The sequence below is a fragment of the Ranitomeya variabilis genome, chromosome 5 (assembly GCF_051348905.1).
Source record: "Ranitomeya variabilis isolate aRanVar5 chromosome 5, aRanVar5.hap1, whole genome shotgun sequence".
NCBI lineage: Eukaryota > Metazoa > Chordata > Amphibia > Anura > Dendrobatidae > Ranitomeya > Ranitomeya variabilis.
This window is the reverse complement of record NC_135236.1, coordinates 100,170,684-100,188,421: the sequence shown is the minus strand read 5'-3', so window position 1 is coordinate 100,188,421 and position 17,738 is coordinate 100,170,684. Positions and strand designations below refer to the sequence as shown.

At 42.1% G+C, this 17,738-nt stretch overlaps 1 protein-coding gene across 2 annotated transcripts in view; it reads right to left on the bottom strand.

Moving 5' to 3' along the window:
- The window catches only part of ARHGAP25 (Rho GTPase activating protein 25), a 180,452-nt gene that overhangs the window by 42,095 nt on the left and 120,619 nt on the right, over window positions 1-17,738 (bottom strand). Inside the window, exon 4 of one of the 2 annotated variants that reach the window (XM_077263045.1) lies at window positions 8,461-8,568. In XM_077263045.1, the coding sequence (XP_077119160.1) occupies window positions 8,461-8,568 (108 nt within the window). Of the gene's footprint in view, window positions 1-3,278; window positions 3,523-8,460; window positions 8,569-17,738 lie in introns of those variants that run through there. The other variant, XM_077263046.1, reaches the window with a different exon arrangement.

Sequence of the window (17,738 nt, the reverse complement as noted above, 5' to 3'; positions counted from 1 at the left end):
AGCAAAGACGTTCCTCATAATAGTTACCACACTGCCCAAATTACAGCATAAAGCTATACTCAATGTCACATAGCAGCCAAATACAGAGGCCATATAATACTGGCCACACACTGTGACCACAGAATAGCCCTCCAGCCACAAAGTGGCCAAAATACCAGACACGGTCACCCCAGATAAATCCTATCTCAGCTACTATATGACTTTCTGTAAACCACTGTAACATAGAGATGTGGAAAAAATGAGAACATCCCATACCGGGAGTAAGGAGAGGAATATTATCACTCTGTGTAAGCCCAAACTAATCAATACTTAGGACAATCTGGCCTCATCTATTATTTTTCCTGTTAGGATGCTCTGACAACTTTACATAGATAATTTGTTTGTACAATGGAAAGTTGCATTGGAATTGGCAGACAATTTTTCTTGAGTAACACTGAAGTCATTGTGACAATTGTTTCATGTAACCTGTGGAAGCAAGAAAAACCTGAAATGATAGAAGTGTTCCAACTGATGGAGCAGATTGTGTTTCACTTTAGAAAAATCGCCAAACTATGTACATTAATACCATTACATGTAAAGTGACAGTCAAGTGGTTTTATTGCTGGCTTTATTGTCTCTGTGGTACACCACCAATGGTGGCAGGCTATGTAACTGTTAAGCAGCCCGTGAGCTGGGGGCCAATGCCTATCCACCCTGACCCATGCCTGGAGTCTACCTTCTCCTTCCAACATCTGCTGAGCCTGCTCCATACTCAGTTGGTGCTGGCTGTTTTACACAGCTGACATTCACCAGTAACTGCTGCGGTAGGAGCAGGCTCTCGGATCACAGCAGCTTAACCCCTCAGACGCTAAGTGTTAGATTTCCAATGCACCAGGACAATCGGGAAGAGCGAGGGTGAAGTATCAGACTTGAAGCATCTCATGTGATGCGTCATTTCTGGTATTTTAAGACTGGGACGGGCCCAATAACCATGTACCTTCTTAGCCTGAGAATATCAGCTCACAGCTGTCTGCTTTACCTTTTCTGGTTTCATAACATAGGTGTGACCCAACGGCATTTTGTTAAACTTTTTATTTATTAGGTTAAACAAGAATAAAAAGCTGTACAACAAACCGACATGAAAGGTACTAAAGAATGCAAGTTTATAATATCTACAGTATCTATGTAATACCTATCTATCATATACCGTATCTAATATCTTTCTATCTATTATACAGTATGTCTAATATCTTTCTATCTATTATCAATCTATCTTATATCTGTTTATCTATTACATATCTAATATCATCTATCTATCTAGATCTTTATATTATATATTATATTAAAGATTGCTTTTCTATTTTTTTATTTTTTGCCAGCTAGCTTTAAGTTAAAATAGAGCATTATAGTATGTAACAGATGACAAGAACGCATGTCATATGGGTGCTAGGCGAGAAACAAGTCACACGTTCGCATGACAGACGGAGTGACATACGTATAACACTCGTCCAACTTTTCAGGATGAAACTTTTCAGTGAAACTTTACCGTTCACTGACTGAGAAGAGCAGGTAATCATTAAAAAGCCGTACGAGACTAAATGGTCTAAGCTGCACTACTGGACACAGCCTGTGGATAACAGGGGCGCTGTTTAAACCTCACCCTTCTTTCTAATTCCAGACATCGCTTTTAATCGTGAAGATCAAAAGATGATCAAAAGAATCTTAACCAACACAGATCAGCTGCAATTATATGGAATGATCTATTACCTTACAAAACTTTATAGATTAGAGAAATATGAATATAACTAAGGTCAGGTGCAGACAATTGCATATTCCCTCTCCACAGAGAATCAGGTTATGCAAATGACACTCTGCTGAGAGTTTGATCAGAGTGTGTGATCCAATTCTCTTGGATGGGAAGAAGATGGAGAAACATTTCTCCATCTCCTTTATTCTGTCAATGTGCATAAATTATACTGCACTCAGATGTCATCCGAGTGTAGTCCGATGGCTTCCAAGCACTCATTGACTTGAATAGTCGAGTGCGATATGAATATGAGATCAAACTCGGACATGCAGCGATCTTTTTCCTCGGACAGTCTTTGTCCAAGGAAAATATCGGAAGTGCGATAGGCCACATAGGATAACATTGGTCCGAGTGCAATCTGATGTGTTGTCAGATCGCACTCGGACCGAAAATACGCTCGTCTGCACCTGTCCATAATGTGACTGTGGCAAATTTGAAAAATCAAATCAATATCAAAGTTTAAAAAAATGAACACAAACTGATCCTATGTATTCATAGCTATATAGATTTCTGGATCGAGTGCTCAGTATTCATTATTTGCACATTGCACGAAAGCTAAGAGACATGCAGGTTACTGTATCGATGCTCTCGATTATTTCTACCTAAAAACTGGGAAATCTTTTGGGGGCGTTTTCTTGTTTTGTTTTGTTTATATCCAAGATTGAACATCAGGATAATGAGTATTTTCAAACCGAATAGCTTCTGTATTATTTTTTCATTATTATCTATATATATGATACTACGTGAGCAGTGTTAGATACTGCGTGGGCTGCGTTATATACTACATGGCTGCTATATACTACGCGGCCAGTGTTACATACTATGTGGCCTGTGTTTTGTACTGCGTGGGCTGTGCTATATATTGCGTGGCCTGTGTTATATACTACGTCGCCTGTGTTATATACTACGTGGCTGCTATATACTGCGTGGCCTGTGTTATATAGTACGTGGGCTGTGTTATATATTGCGTGGCCAGTATTAAAGCATCGGGTATTCGACAATATGTATGTATGTATATAGCAGCCACATACTATATAGCAAAGGCCACGTACTATTTGTCTGCTATATACTACATGGCTCCTATATACTACGTGGCCTGTGCTATATACTATGTGGCTGCTATATACATGCATATTCTAGAATACCCGATGCGTTAGAATCGGGCCACCATCTAGTCTATATATATGGGTCCATGAATCCTGTCTATGGAGTAGTATAGACCTCCTGCCCAGTAAGGAGACAATATCTGCTGACAGAAAGTAATTGATTCTCCACTGATTTCCGGGTCTGATTTATACAATTCCCATCCTGAAAATGGACAAATCTGACAATACTTTAATATGGTGGGATTATCGGATCACCTTTGGTGGATCCACACCTCTCCTATGTAACTGGGATATTGTTTTTTATCCCTTGCTCCATTGCACAGTCCATCTAGTAGGGTTACAGAACATCAACCTGCTGGAGTAGGTCAGTACAAAGTCATCTGTACCTCTGTGCTGCAGCTGAAGCGTCATTCTCCCATCAGCGAGGCACAGTAGTCTCATCTTCAGAGCCGGGATACAGCCAAAATCCCATCCTAATTTCCTATACCACTGAGACATCCCGAGAGGAGACCACTCTCCGCTGTTCCTGGATCCCAGGCGGCTGGAGGTGCAGCGAGAGGCTGCTTTCCGTCTTCCCAGCTGTGCCGTGGATCTTGGTTTGGGCCTGCTCATACCTGCCTATCACACAAAGGGCTGCCTTTGTTTTACACAAATGGATATAAACCAAAATTTCTGTCCCCTCCCTGTGAAATCTCACTATTGCCTGCTAATTGTTAACTCCTTCTCACCCAGAAGCAGGAACACTTGTGCAACATTGGGCAATCATATACATATTACATGTATACAGTACATACATCTATGCTCTAGTGGCACGTACGCCATCCATTATATTTCCAGATAGATCACGGACCCGTTAAGATGAATGTGCTTTTTTACATGTCTCCCCATGTCCATTGTAATTGTCCACCAAAAAAAAGGCATGTCCTACTTTGATCCGTACTGTGGATTTAATTTGTAAATAGGCCGTCAGACAATCACTGCTAGATAATGCACTGTACTACATAGGTTACACGGTGTTCTATCAAAGAGAAAAAGGATCACACGTCCGCTTGTGTGTCTAGTGAGCATTGTAAAAAGAAAAAAAAATGGTTTTCAGGGTTAAAAAATAAAAAAAATATATAGCAAGACAAATGCACAAATCTAAGAATAAAAAAATAATTTATTTTCTTTAAAAAAAAAAAAAAAAGGCATTGCCTGGGTCATAACAACCCATACGATAAATTTCTATTATTTTTTTCTCCCCCCGCTGGGTTTTTTATCACAACTAAAAAAGAATTAAAGGGTTTATCCAGGACTAATTCATTTTATTCCTAAGAATTAAAAGGCAGGTAGTTGCTAAGGCTACGTTCACATTTGCGTTGTTGGGTGTTGCGTCGGCGACGCAACGCACAACGCATGCAAAACGCATGCAAAAACGCATTGTTTTGTGACGCATGCGTCCATTTTTGGCTTGATTTTGGACGCAAAAAAAATGCAACATGTAGCGTCCTGTGCGCCCTGACGCTTGCGACAAAAATGACGCATGCATCACAAAACGCAAGACAACGCATGTCCATGCGCCCCCATGTTAAATATAGGGGCGCATGACTCATGCGTCGCTATAGGTCGCCGAACCTGTGCCCGACGCAACGCAAATGTGAACGTAGCCTCACTACCTACCTGTTGTGCCCGATGCTGATCTCTGCTGGCTCAGAGCAGTCGGAGACCAGTTTCTCTTCCATTCTGTTTTGTTGATGGGGTGTGACTGCTGATGTCATGCTGATTGACAGCCGACTCCTTGTTGCCTAACTGCAGAGAGCCGGCTGTCAATCATCATGATGTCAGCAGTCATGTCATATTGACAAAACCGCCTGGAAGAGGAAGAGATGCTCTGTTGATGTGGTGTAGCTGAATCGTCGTCATTAGCTCGCGGTGACTGCTCTGAGCCCGCATCTCGGGTACAACAGGCTGGTAGATAGCAACTGCCTGCCTGTTAATTTTTAGGCCTGGACAACCCCATAGTCCCGGACAACTCTTTTAAATAAAAAGTGGTCAAATAGTCGTAGGTATCCAAAGTAGTACCAATAAAAACAACGGTTTGTTTTGCAAAAAATGAAGACCTCTTACAGTTCTCTAAATTTAAAAATGAAAAGTTAGGGCTTTTACAACCAAAAAAATAAACTTTTTTAATAAGTGATTTTTGTTGTGAAAAAGTAGTAACACTTTGGGGTATCACTGTGATCATAAAAATAAAATTTAATTAATTTAATTTAATTTAATTTTATTAAAAATAAAAATAACATGTCAGATATGATGCACAGTAAAAAAAAAAAAATGTAAAAACAACTCCAGCAACACATTGGTACCTCACAATCACAATGTCGAGGACTGATGGTCACCACAAAATTTTGCGTTTCCGTGCGGTCGCCACACACCTCAAATTGCCGCATGAGGCCACATCTGCATACAATGCATGTCCCTGTGTACCCAATGTTAAAGGGAACCTGTTACCCTGTTTTTTCAATATGAGCTAAAAATAGCTTTAAATAGGGCCTGAGCTGTGCTTTATAACTGTGTCTTTATTGTCCCCTGATTCCCCACCTTTGCTGCCAAAATACCTTAGTAAAGTCGCCGTCTTCGTATGTCAATCACGGCGGTTTGGTCAAGTGGGCGTTGTGAATTCGCTGTTTTCCCCCACCTCTTGCTTTTCCCTAAGTAATTTCTTCCCGGCGTTTGCGTAGTGCTTCTCGCCTGCGCAGTTAAGTCTAATGTCGCGCCTGCGCATTATGCTTTGCCCAAATGTGAGCATAGCATACAGCTCGTCTCTGTGCATGCGCGGCTCTTCTCTGTAATCTGTGTGCCCCGGAAGTCTGGCTATGCAAATGGTGTTGTCCTGGATGCCAGTAAAATTTCCCATCCAGAACTTCTTGCGTAAGTTGCTTATCTACAAAACTTACGCAAGAAGTTCTGGATGGGGAAATTTTACCGGCATCCAGGACAACACCATTTGCATAGCCAGACTTCCGGGGCACACAGGTTACAGAGAAGAGTCGCGCATGCGCAGAGACGAGGTGAATGCTATGCCCACAGTTGGGCAAAGCATAATGTGCAGGCGCGACATTAGACTTAACTGCGCATGCGCGAAGCACTACACAAACGCCGGGAAGAAATTACTTAGGGAAAAGCAAGAGGTGGGGGAGAAACAGTGAATTCACAACGCCCATTTGACCAGACTGCCGTGATTGACAGGCGAAAACGGCGACTTTACTAAGGTATTTTGGCAGCAAAGGTGGGGAATCAGGGGACAATAAAGACACAGTTATAAAGCACAGCTCAGGCCCTATTTAAAGCTATTTTTAGCTCATATTGAAAAAACGGGGTGATAGGTACCCTTTAACATTGGGTACACAGGGAGATGCAGGACGCAGGCGACAGTAGGCGGAGCTTCAAGGAGGAAGTGCGCTGCCGTCCGCAGCGCACAGCAACGCAAGTGTGAAACCAGCCTAAGATATTAGACATTACCTCTCACCTCAGTGCAGTTGCCCTTTTTAAGAAAACAATGGACTTCCAAAAACTGATTATCTTAAATATAAGGGATTAAAAAATATATATCTGTCCCTAATGCCAGGCTATAGGACCCCGACTTTCAAGCAACAGTCGGGTCCAAGCCTAAAACTGTGGGATCCTGGAATCTCACCGACTGGGCATGTGAGATCCAGCTTATAAGAGGGATCTCGCAGGCCACCGTATCCTGTGATCATCACATGACGTCAGGGTACCATGGTAACCATCAGCACCCATGATTCTCATTGTGGGTATCCAATGGTTACAACGGAGTCTTATAACCCCCTTGCAACCAATTAAATACCGCTGTCATGATTGACAGCAGTATTTCTGGGGTTAATCAGCCCCGATCAGTTATAAAAACTGCAGGGTGTGAGCTGTCATGTACGGCGGCGCTGTACTCTTATTCCCGATTGCCATTATAAAACGGCGATGGGGAATTAGGCCTCTCAACGAGTGCCATTTTATCAGCGGTCGTTAAGGGGTTAAGAAAATAGCCTGTTAACGCCTGTTCATTATATTCTTAAAGGGGTTGTCCACTACTCAGACAATTCCTTCTCAATCACCACGTTCCCTCTTTTAGAATAATAACAGCTATACTCATTTCTGTTGCTGCGGCATTGTGTTGGCACCTGCTCTCCCGGGGAGGGCTCATGTGACATTGTTATGTCACATGATCCCTCTGGCCAATCATTGGTCCTTTGGACGTAACTGACATCCGGCGGAAATGAGAGCTGCGGCTTCTCTCTCACTTCCTCCTGATGTCTGATTTTTCCAAAGTAGGGGAAGTGAAGCGGCCCTTAAAGCAGGCTGTAATCTTAGGCCCCAATTCATCGAGATCAGCATGTGAAAGTCAGGTGCTCTTCGTTCATTAGGAGGCACACGCCTCTTAATTAATCCGGAGCGTTTGAAGAGTGGTGTGCACCCTAGTGCACTCTAGTCACCGATTGGAGTAAGATTTCTTGTGTACGAAATGCCATGAATTAGACAAGAAGTGGCATTGTACCCCTGTCATGCCCTCGTCACACTCCAGCGCCACCCATTTTGGTAGAGCTCTGAGAAATGACGTGAAACCGACAAGTCGCTAAATTTTTGCACGACTCCCAGTTGCGCAAACATTTCACGTCTTTCCAAAGGGATTTATCGCAGAATTATGACATAAGTTGCTTTCATGAATCGGGGTCAATATGTTCATCATTATTGGACATGATGTTGTGTCACTTCCTAATATGTAAGTATTACAGGTTCTCCTCCCGCTCTGGTTAGCACAGCCTCCTCACAGTCTGCGCAGAGCTCCTGTGCACACAATGTCCGTCGATAGAGGAGCATCTGACCAGAACTGTCCATGGCCTCCTCTAATGGAAAAACAGCTATCCCAAGTTCAGTGTTTCTCCATTGAAGTCTGATGGACAGGTCTGGTCACCATCGTGTAGACAGGAGAACTGTGTTGACCGTGAGGAGGCGGCACTAACAAGAGCAGGAGAACCTGTAATACTTATATATTAGTGACACTTAATCACGCCCTCAACATATTTTTTTAAGTAAATGGTATAGTAGGAAAGGATAAAGATCACTCACTATAAACGTTTATAGGATTGTAAATGTATCCATCAGAAATGTCTGACTCTGCAAATGAGGGCCCTCTAGTCCTAGTAGAGATGTGGCATCACATTTATCAACACAGTAAAGATTGGAAATAGCAGGGTGTATTTTATTAAGACTCGATTCAGACAAGCGAACCACATTGACTTGTATCGGTCAGTGTGCGATACGGATGCTGTTAGTTTTGGATACGGACAGCACAGGGACCGTTATATTCTAGTCTGAACAAGCCCTAATGGAAATGAATTACATTTAATCAACCACATTTCTGACATAAATGTCTATAGTTGGAAACCAGACTTGAGTTAACTGCACTTATGATTAACAGATCTGTTCCGAAATACAAAATTAGGTAGACATGTTTATTCATTTCCCAAATACCAAAAAATGTTTAGTTATTGAGATTTTATGGTGCTTTGTTACCTCCTGATGGGAACCCAGACGCTCTTTTGATAGCTTTCACCCATTCTTCCATTTCTGCTTGTGTATTGGCCATAAGGATGTAGCCATCTTGTGTGGACTTTTTCTGATCTATGATCATTAGAATAAAAAAGGACAACAGTCAAAGTGTAATCAATCATTTTGGTGTTGTATCACAAAATGGACCATAAAGAAGACGAAACAGAAAATAGCCATAGAACAACTCCACAAAGATGAAAATACTCCAACCAGGGGTAGACATACTATAGGCTCAACCAGGAGCCAGAGGTAAGGGGGCCACTACCACCTCCAAGTCAGGTGGCATTGTGCATTATGATCGCTCCTGGATGGCAGAGGGCCCATTTATTGTTCTTGCCCGGGGCCATCTTCTGTCTGTAACTGCCCTTGACTCTAATGCAGAAAATAGTGCAAGAATAACGGCCTTAAAACTTATACATTTCTTATCGCATTGCAAATATTGTTGTTTGGGTAAGTGCAGCAAAACTTTCCACATCAGTTGTGATGGTGCACACCACCACCCACAGCTTCAAAGATCCTATCTCTATCATGTCTTATCGAGCTGATGACAGCAGTTTGATAGGAGAAGTGAAGAAAACATTTGTTCGGCATAAATAGCACTTTTTTCTTATTGGGGCTTTTCATTATGGGGTCTGGGCATAGGAAAGAAACAAAACCCCAGTCGAAAGATATTACAATGCATTCAAAGAGATTCTCCCTATAGAACATGTATAATGAATGGGTTAAACATTAAAAATGTGCACCGACTTTTACAACCAATATGATTACACTTCCTTGGGTCATGACCATCAAATCTGCTTAGATATGCAGTAATGATGGAGAAGGGGAGATTCAACAAGTATGTCTGGCATTGAGGGCTCATGTACATGCCGGGAGTATAGGTAAAGTTTGCTAGAGCGAGGCAAAAGCCATGAATGCTGAGTGCCTATACTGTCAATAGGAAAGCATTTAGATCAGGGCAAGCTTCACATCTGATAAATCTGGCCTAAGCAGTAGGCCTTTAAATCGGTCATCCGCTCCTTACCCTCATCTTTCTGTATCGGCACAAATAAGCACTGTTCTGTGCCTGCACAGGAGAGGAGAGATGGCCTGCCTCCATGAGTCAGTCCCTAGTGCTGCCAGCTACTGCGAAATCCAGAAAACTGGCCAGCCCCTGTGAGTACACCATCACTAGGACAAGAGAGCTGTGATTTTCTGCTTCACATTGATTTTATTAGTAGGTTAGACTCCGACTTGTAGTTAAAGGCGTTTTACCATGAACAAAGTACATTTTAATTAATAGATCTTGTAATAAAAATAAGTTTCACAATTGGATTTATTTTAAAAAACGGTGTTCCTGTTATAAATCTTATAAATGTCTCCTGCTGTGTACTGTGTAATGGCCGGGTCTGACTGTACAGGGAAATAGTCTGATCATACCACAGCTCCTGGGTAGGGAATGACACAATAAAGAGTATACAGACAGGGGAGCAGGAGATCACAGCTGATTCTGTCTGTGAGGTAAAACATTTCACTGCCTATTTTTAAGCAATGTTTTGCCTCACAGAAAAAAATCAGCTGTGATCTCATGCTGTACTGTCTGCATACTCTCAGGAGCTGTAATATGATGAGACCATGTTCCTGTATGGTTAGACACAGCCATTACACAGTATACAGCAGGGACACATTTATAAGAGACAAGGGAGTAGACATTTCCGCGACCTGTCCACCACTGTATTAGCTGTGCGATGTGATGACATCATTGCATCGTAATGCTTGAGTCAGGACTGGCCAGAAGTGGCCTAGATTAGATGATAGCTTAGGAGCAGGAGTGGGTATCTTTTACTCATATACGTTTATTTGTTTGTTTTAAAAGAAGCACTCCATTAAAATGTTTATCCTCTTAATATATTGCTGTCATCATATTATACAGCACTGTGTACTTACAATTGCTCATTTTGCCTTTCTACCCAGATAATCCTTCTCTTTACCATTAGGTCTATGACATCACGTGATTAAGAACAGACTAGACAAATCCTTCTAAACGCTATGTAGAAACAGGAGGTCAATTTACCCTGTGTCACTGAAAAAGTCCGTGGCGGGAAGGAGGAGGAGCAGCTGAGTCAGAAGTTGAAGAGGGGAATGATAAATGAAGGAACAAGAGACTACCTTTTTTTCTACATAGAGCAGAGAAAATAGAATAATTACCTGGGTAGAAAGACAAAATGGCAATTGTAAGTACACAGTGCTATATAATATGATGACTGCAATATATTAAGAGGATAAAAACTGTGATGGGAGGAGGAGGGCTTCTTTAAGCACTGTATGGGTTTTTTTTTATTTCAGAGGTTACAATGTGCAGCATACTATAATATTTTTTTAGAGACCACATATATCGTATTAGTTTTTTGGGAGTGTAGTGAATATAATTGTTATTTCAGGGGACACTGCATTTAGTATTTATTTATTGCAGGAGTCAATAAATACGTAATTATTTATTTCCATGGGTATGTGGACTGTATTATTTACAGTGTATGGTAAGTTTATTGATTTCAATTGGCACTGCGCAAAGTCCATAGGGCACCAAGGAATTTATTTTTCGACCTGCCCCCAATCAGAGAAGAGCGTAGGGGGCATATTTTTTGTTAGCAATAATGACTATGGGCTACTCTATAAGGGTATGTGCACGTAATCTCTTTTAGATGCCGATGTACCCGCATCGTTTTTGAAGCTGAACATACTTCAGAAAAATACTGGTAGTGTTTTACCTAAAGCGTTTTATGACATTTTGTGGACGTATTTTACAAATGCTTCGCCAGCAGCATACTTTTAAACTCCATATAAAAATAATGGTATCAGACGAATGGACAGGTCACTTGTTTTAGCCATTTCATTACTTTCAAAGACTAAAGAAGTTTAAAGGGGATATCCACTACTAGGACAACCCTTTCTTGAGTCAAATGTTTGGCCCCCGTAAAGTAATAAAGCCTCTATTCACCACCTGTGCCGGCGCCATTCCCACGGTGTCGGCACTCGCGGACACGGGGCTCTTGTGCCGCTGTTGTGACACGTGACTCCGGTGTCTAATCATCGCTAGCGTCACTGTCTCCACCTTTGGACAAACTGAACATGAAGAGGAAGTCCGGGCTGCAGATGATCTCGGACTTTCTCTTCCGCTCAAATCGACAAGAGGTGGGTACAGTGATGCCAGTGCTGACTGGGCGCCGGCATAACATGTCACAACAGCAGCAAGGGAGCCCCGGGTCATCGAGTGCTGCCAGCACAGGCGGGGAGTACAAGCTGTATTATTTCATCAGGGCCAAGCGAGGAGTAGGAGAAGAAGTTGTCCAAGTAGTGGACAACTTGTTTAAAGAATTGATAACAGACAGAGCAAATCAACAGCAACTCATTTTGACATTGGAGTCCATACGTTCCTTGTTTTTTTTAGCTCTTTTCAGGATGGTTCCCGGTGGACTCCACCTAAGAAACAAGTCATGCACACATACCCTTACAGATTTGACCCTGCCCTGATTTAAGGGCATGTCTAGGACACAAAATGGAATATTTGTAGTATTTCAAGAAAATCCAATCTATACCTCTGACCTCTCTTTTCCATAAAACAATATAACCGAGAAAAGACAGAAAATAAATAGCATAAGTAGAATATAAGAACTACAAGAAATACTTTCTATAGCACAGAAGCTTCATTTGCACATGCAATGCACAAACAACTGGCTCACTGAGTTATTACAGGAATTATTTACCTAAAAATATGACTTGACCTTCTCTGAACTGTAACAATAATTAGTGCATGAAGAAAGGCAAAATCTTGCCCAATCGGCCTCAATTCCTAACTGAATGCAGCCTGTCTTGACAAAGCCCAGTGTGCTTGATATCTTTGCCAAAAGTGTACCCTTTGAATACTCAATTTTCATTCCTTAATGTAGAACAATTATTACTGTTAACAAATGGTACAATGTACAGTCTTTCGATTTTGAAATTCCTTGAGGTGATCAGGAGGTCAAATACGTAAAATTATTACTTTAATTAAGGCTTTGCCTTCTTTGCTGTCACTATTTGGTCACTGCCATTTCAACAAACCTACTGTATGCTTATTAAATTGAAAATGTAGACAATATCAAAATTGTGTTCTACTGTCTTTATTAGCCTCTTCATGACGGAGCCCTTTTTCACTTTTGCGCTTCTGTTTTACGCTCCCCTTCTTCCCAGAGCCATAACTTTTTTTTAATTTTTCCGTCAATATGGCCATGTGAGGGCTTGTTTTTTCCATGACGATTTGTACTTTTGAAAGACACCATTGGTTTTAGCAAATTGTGTACTCAAAAACGGAAAAAAAAAATTTCATGTGCAGCGAAATTGACCCACCATTATGATTCTCCAGGTCATTACGAGTTCATAGACACCAAACATGTCTAGGTTTTTTTTTATTTACGTGGTGGAAAAAAAATCCAAAGTTTATTTAAAAAAAAAAAAGGACAATTGCATCATTTTCCGAGACCCGTAGCATAGCCATTTTTCGGGATCCCAGGTCGGGTGAGGGCTTATTTTTTGTGTGCCAAACTGTCATTTTTAATGATACCATATTTGTGCTGATACGCTCTTTTGATCGCCCATTATTTCATTTTAATGCAATGTTGCGGCGACCCAAAAAATGTAATTCTGGCATTTTTACCTTTTTCCCCATTACGCCATTTAGCAATCAGGTTAATTTTTTATATATTGATAGATCGGGCGATTCTGAACGCGTCAATACCAAATATGTGTTTATTTTATTTTTTTATTGTTTTATTTTGAATGGGGTGAAAGGGGGGGGTGATTTGAACTTTTATATTTTTTATTCCGCCCCCTGGAAGAAGGCAAGCGCCGAAACGTGCGTAGGGGACCCGGTCACACACGTATTCTTGGGTAATAACTATTTCTAAAAATCTTATCTACCTCTATCTGCATTTTCACTTTACCTTATTTAGTTATTCAGCGCATATATGGACTAGAAACTGCACGCTATCTTCTGGCTTCTTGTTGTTATTTATTATTTATTTTCTTACCCTTCTATATTATTTCAAAACACTTTTTCGGTGATTCCTTTGTATCTCTGTTCATACTGCACCCACACACAAATGATACACCATTTGAAAGGTAAACTTACCCCCTTCAGCAAGAAAATAGCCAAACAAACCACACATCCACGATGTTATCACAAAATACATTTTTAAATATAAATTTTCATAAAACTGCAGTAAGGAAAAATGCAGGTGGCACCACACTACCCCAAAGCATACTAATACAAAGCTGAAACAAATCCTAACATTTGTCTTGGGGGCTTTCAAGCTTGCCGAACTCCTTGCCCAGCCGATTTCAGGCAGGTACATATAAAATATGTGCTACATACAGTACAGACCAAAAGTTTGGACACACCTTCTCATTTAAAGATTTTTCTGTATTTTCGTGACTATAAAAATTGTACATTCACACTGAAGGCATCAAAACTATGAATTAACACATGTGGAATTATATACTTAGCAAAAAAGTGTGAAACAACTGAAAATATGTCTTATATTCTAGGTTCTTCAAAGTAGCCACCTTTTGCTTTGATGACTGCTTTGCACACTCTTGGCATTCTCTTGATGAGCTTTAAGAGGTAGTCACCGGAAATGGTCTTCCAACAATCTTGAAGGGGTTCTCAGAGATGCTTAGCACTTGTCGGCCCTTTTGCCTTCACTCTGCGGTTCAGCTCACCCCAAACCATCTTGATTGGGTTCAGGTCTGGTGACTGTGGAGGTCAGGTCATCTGGTGTAGCACCCCATCACTCTCCTTCTTGGTCAAATAGCCCTTACACAGCCTGGAGGTGTGTTTGGGGTCATTGTCCTGTTGAAAAATAAATGGTGGTCCAACTAAACACAAACCGGATGTAACAGCATGCCGCTTCAAGATGCTGTGGTAGCCATGCTGGTTCAGTAAGCCTTCAATTTTGAATAAATTCCCAACAGTGTCACCAGCAAAGCACCCCCACACCATCACACCTCCATGCTTCACGGTGGGAACAAGGCATGTAGAGTCCATCCGTTCACCTTTTCTGCGTCGCACAAAGATAAGGTGGTTGGATCCAAAGATTTCAAATTTGGACTCATCAGAACAAAGCACAGATTTTCACTGGTCTAATGACCATTCCTTGTGTTCTTTAGCCCAAACAAGTCTCTTCAGCTTGTTGCCTGTCTTTAGCAGTGGTTTCCTAGCAGCTATTTTACCATGAAGGCCTGCTGCACAAAGTCTCCTGTTAACAGTTGTTGTAGAGATGTGTCTGCTGCTAAAACTCTGTGTGGCATTGACTTGGTCTCTATCTGAGCTGCTGTTACCCTGCGATTTCTGAGGCTGGTGACTCGGATAAACTTATCCTCAGAAGCAGAGGTGACTCTTGGTTTTCCTTTCCTGGGGCGGTCTGTTGTGAATTCCGTTCTCGGGCTCCCTCCTGTGGTCATGAGTGGTACTGTGTGAGTTTGTTCTTGGGCTCCCTCTGGTGGCCTTTAGCGATATGGCTGGTCTGTGGCTGGGTTCAGCTGCTTCATTTCCTGCTTTGCTGTTCCTATTTAACTCACCTGGACCTTCACTTGTAGCCTGCTGTCGTTGTATTCAGTCCTGATTCTGATCACTCCTGGATCTTCCTTGTGACCTGTCTCCTACTGGAGAAGCTAAGTCTTGCTTGTTCATTTTGCTCATTATTTCCTTGAAAACGTTTCTCAGTATATGATGAGTTCAGTCCAGCTTGCTTTAATGTGATTTTTCGCTTGCTGGTTAGTTCTGGGGTGCAGAGTGCGCCCCTCACATCGTGAGTCGGTGTGGGGGTTCTTGTATTCTCTGCATGGTTTGTTTTTGATAGTTTTTGTACTGACCGCACAGATTCCTAGCTATCTTCAGTCTGTCTAGTGTTAGCGGGCCTCATTTGCTAAACCTGTTTCATTTCTACGTTTGTATTTTCCCCTTATCTCACCGTTATTATTTGTGGGGGGCTGTCTAAAACTTTGGGGTTATTTCTCTGAGGCAAGTGAGGTCTTTGCTTTCTCTCTAGGGGTAGCCAGTTTCTCAGGCTGTGAAGAGGCGTCTAGGTTTTTTAGGTAACGCTCCACGGCTGCCTTTAGTGTGTGTGGATAGGATCAGGATTGCGGTCAGTATAGCTTCCACATCCCCAGAACTTGTCCTAATATTCTGGTTTACAGGTCAGGTCAGTTTTGTGATCCTACCACCGGATCATAACAGTACAGCAGGCCCACAAAGTGTTAATGCAGCAGAAGAGGAAGAAGAGAAGTCCTGAGGTTTTTTTTGTTTTGTTTTTTTTCCTCTGCACTGTGTTTAGCCTCTCTCCTCCCCTTAATCTCTGGGTGGTTCTGAATTCAGCTGCAGATATGGACATTCAGAGTCTGTCTTCTAGTGTGGATCATCTCACTGCAAGGGTACAGGGCATTCAGGATTATCTAGTCCGCAGTCCTATGTCAGAGCCTAAAATACCAATTCCTGAGCTGTTCTCCGGAGATAGATCTAGGTTTTTGAACTTTAAGAATAATTGCAAGTTATTTCTTTCTCTGAAACCTCGCTCCTCTGGTGACTCTGTTCAGCAAGTTAAAATTGTTATTTCTTTGTTACGTGGTGACCCTCAAGATTGAGCATTCTCTCTGGCGCCAGGAGATCCTGCTTTGCTAAATGTGGATGCGTTTTTTCTGGCGCTTGGATTGCTTTATGAGGAACCTAATTTAGTAGACCAGGCAGAAAAGATTTTGCTGGCTCTCTCTCAGGGTCAGGATGAAGCAGAGGTTTACTGTCACAAGTTTAGGAAGTGGTCTGTGCTCACTCAATGGAATGAGTGCGCCCTGGCAGCGATTTTCAGAAAGGGTCTTTCTGAAGCCCTTAAGGATGTTATGGTGGGGTTCCCCACACCTGCGGGTCTGAATGAGTCAATGTCTTTGGCCATTCAGATTGATCGGCATTTGCGGGAGCACAAACTTGTGCACCATCTGGCGGTATTTTCTGAGCAGAAGCCTGAGCCTATGCAATGTGACAGGATTCTGACCAGAATTGAACGGCAAATCACAGACGTCAGAATGGGTTGTGCTTTTACTGTGGTGATTCTGCTCATGTTATCTCAGAGTGTTCTAAGCGCACAAAAAGGTTCGCCAGGTCTGTCACCATTGGTACTGTACAACCTAAATTCATTTTGTCTGTTACTTTGATTTGCTCTCTGTCATCCTACTCAGTTATGGCTTTTGTGGATTCAGGTGCTGCCCTGAATTTGATGGATTTGTCATTTGCCAGGCGCTGTGGTTTTGTCTTGGAGCCTTTACAGTTCCCTATCCCACTAAAGGGAATTGATGCTACGCCATTGGCCAAGAATAAGCCTCAGTACTGGACTCAAGTGACTATGTGCATGGCTCCTGCACATCAGGAGGTGATTCGCTTTCTTGTGCTACATAATTTGAATGATGTTGTCGTGTTGGGTCTGCCATGGCTGCAGGCTCATAATCCAGTCCTGGATTGGAAAGCAATGTCTGTGTCAAGTTGGGGTTGCCAGGGGATTCATGGCGATGCTCCTTTGGTGTCAATTGCTTCTTCTACTCCTTCTGAAGTCCCTGAATTTTTGTCGGACTACCAGGATGTATTTGATGAGCCCAAATCCAGTGCCCTACCTCCTCATAGGGATTGTGATTGTGCTATAAATTTGATTCCTGGTAGTAAGTTCCCTAAGGGACGACTTTTTAATTTATCTGTACCAGAACATGCCGCTATGCGGAGTTATATAAAGGAGTCTTTGGAGAAGGGGCATATTCGCCCGTCCTCGTCCCCTTTGGGTGCGGGGTTCTTTTTTGTGGCCAAGAAGGATGGTTCTCTGAGACCCTGTATAGATTATCGCCTTCTAAATAAAATCACGGTCAAATTTCAGTACCCCTTGCCACTGTTGTCCGATCTGTTTGCCCGGATTAGGGGGGCCAGTTGGTTCACCAAGATAGATCTTCGAGGAGCGTATAATCTTGTGCGCATAAAGCAGGGCGATGAATGGAAAACAGCATTTAATACGCCCGAAGGCCATTTTGAGTACTTGGTGATGCCTTTTGGGCTTTCTAATGCCCCCTCTGTGTTTCAGTCCTTCATGCACGACATCTTCCGAGAGTATCTGGATAGATTTATGATTGTGTACCTGGACGATATTTTGGTCTTTTCTGATGATTGGGAATCTCATGTGAAGCAGGTCAGGCTG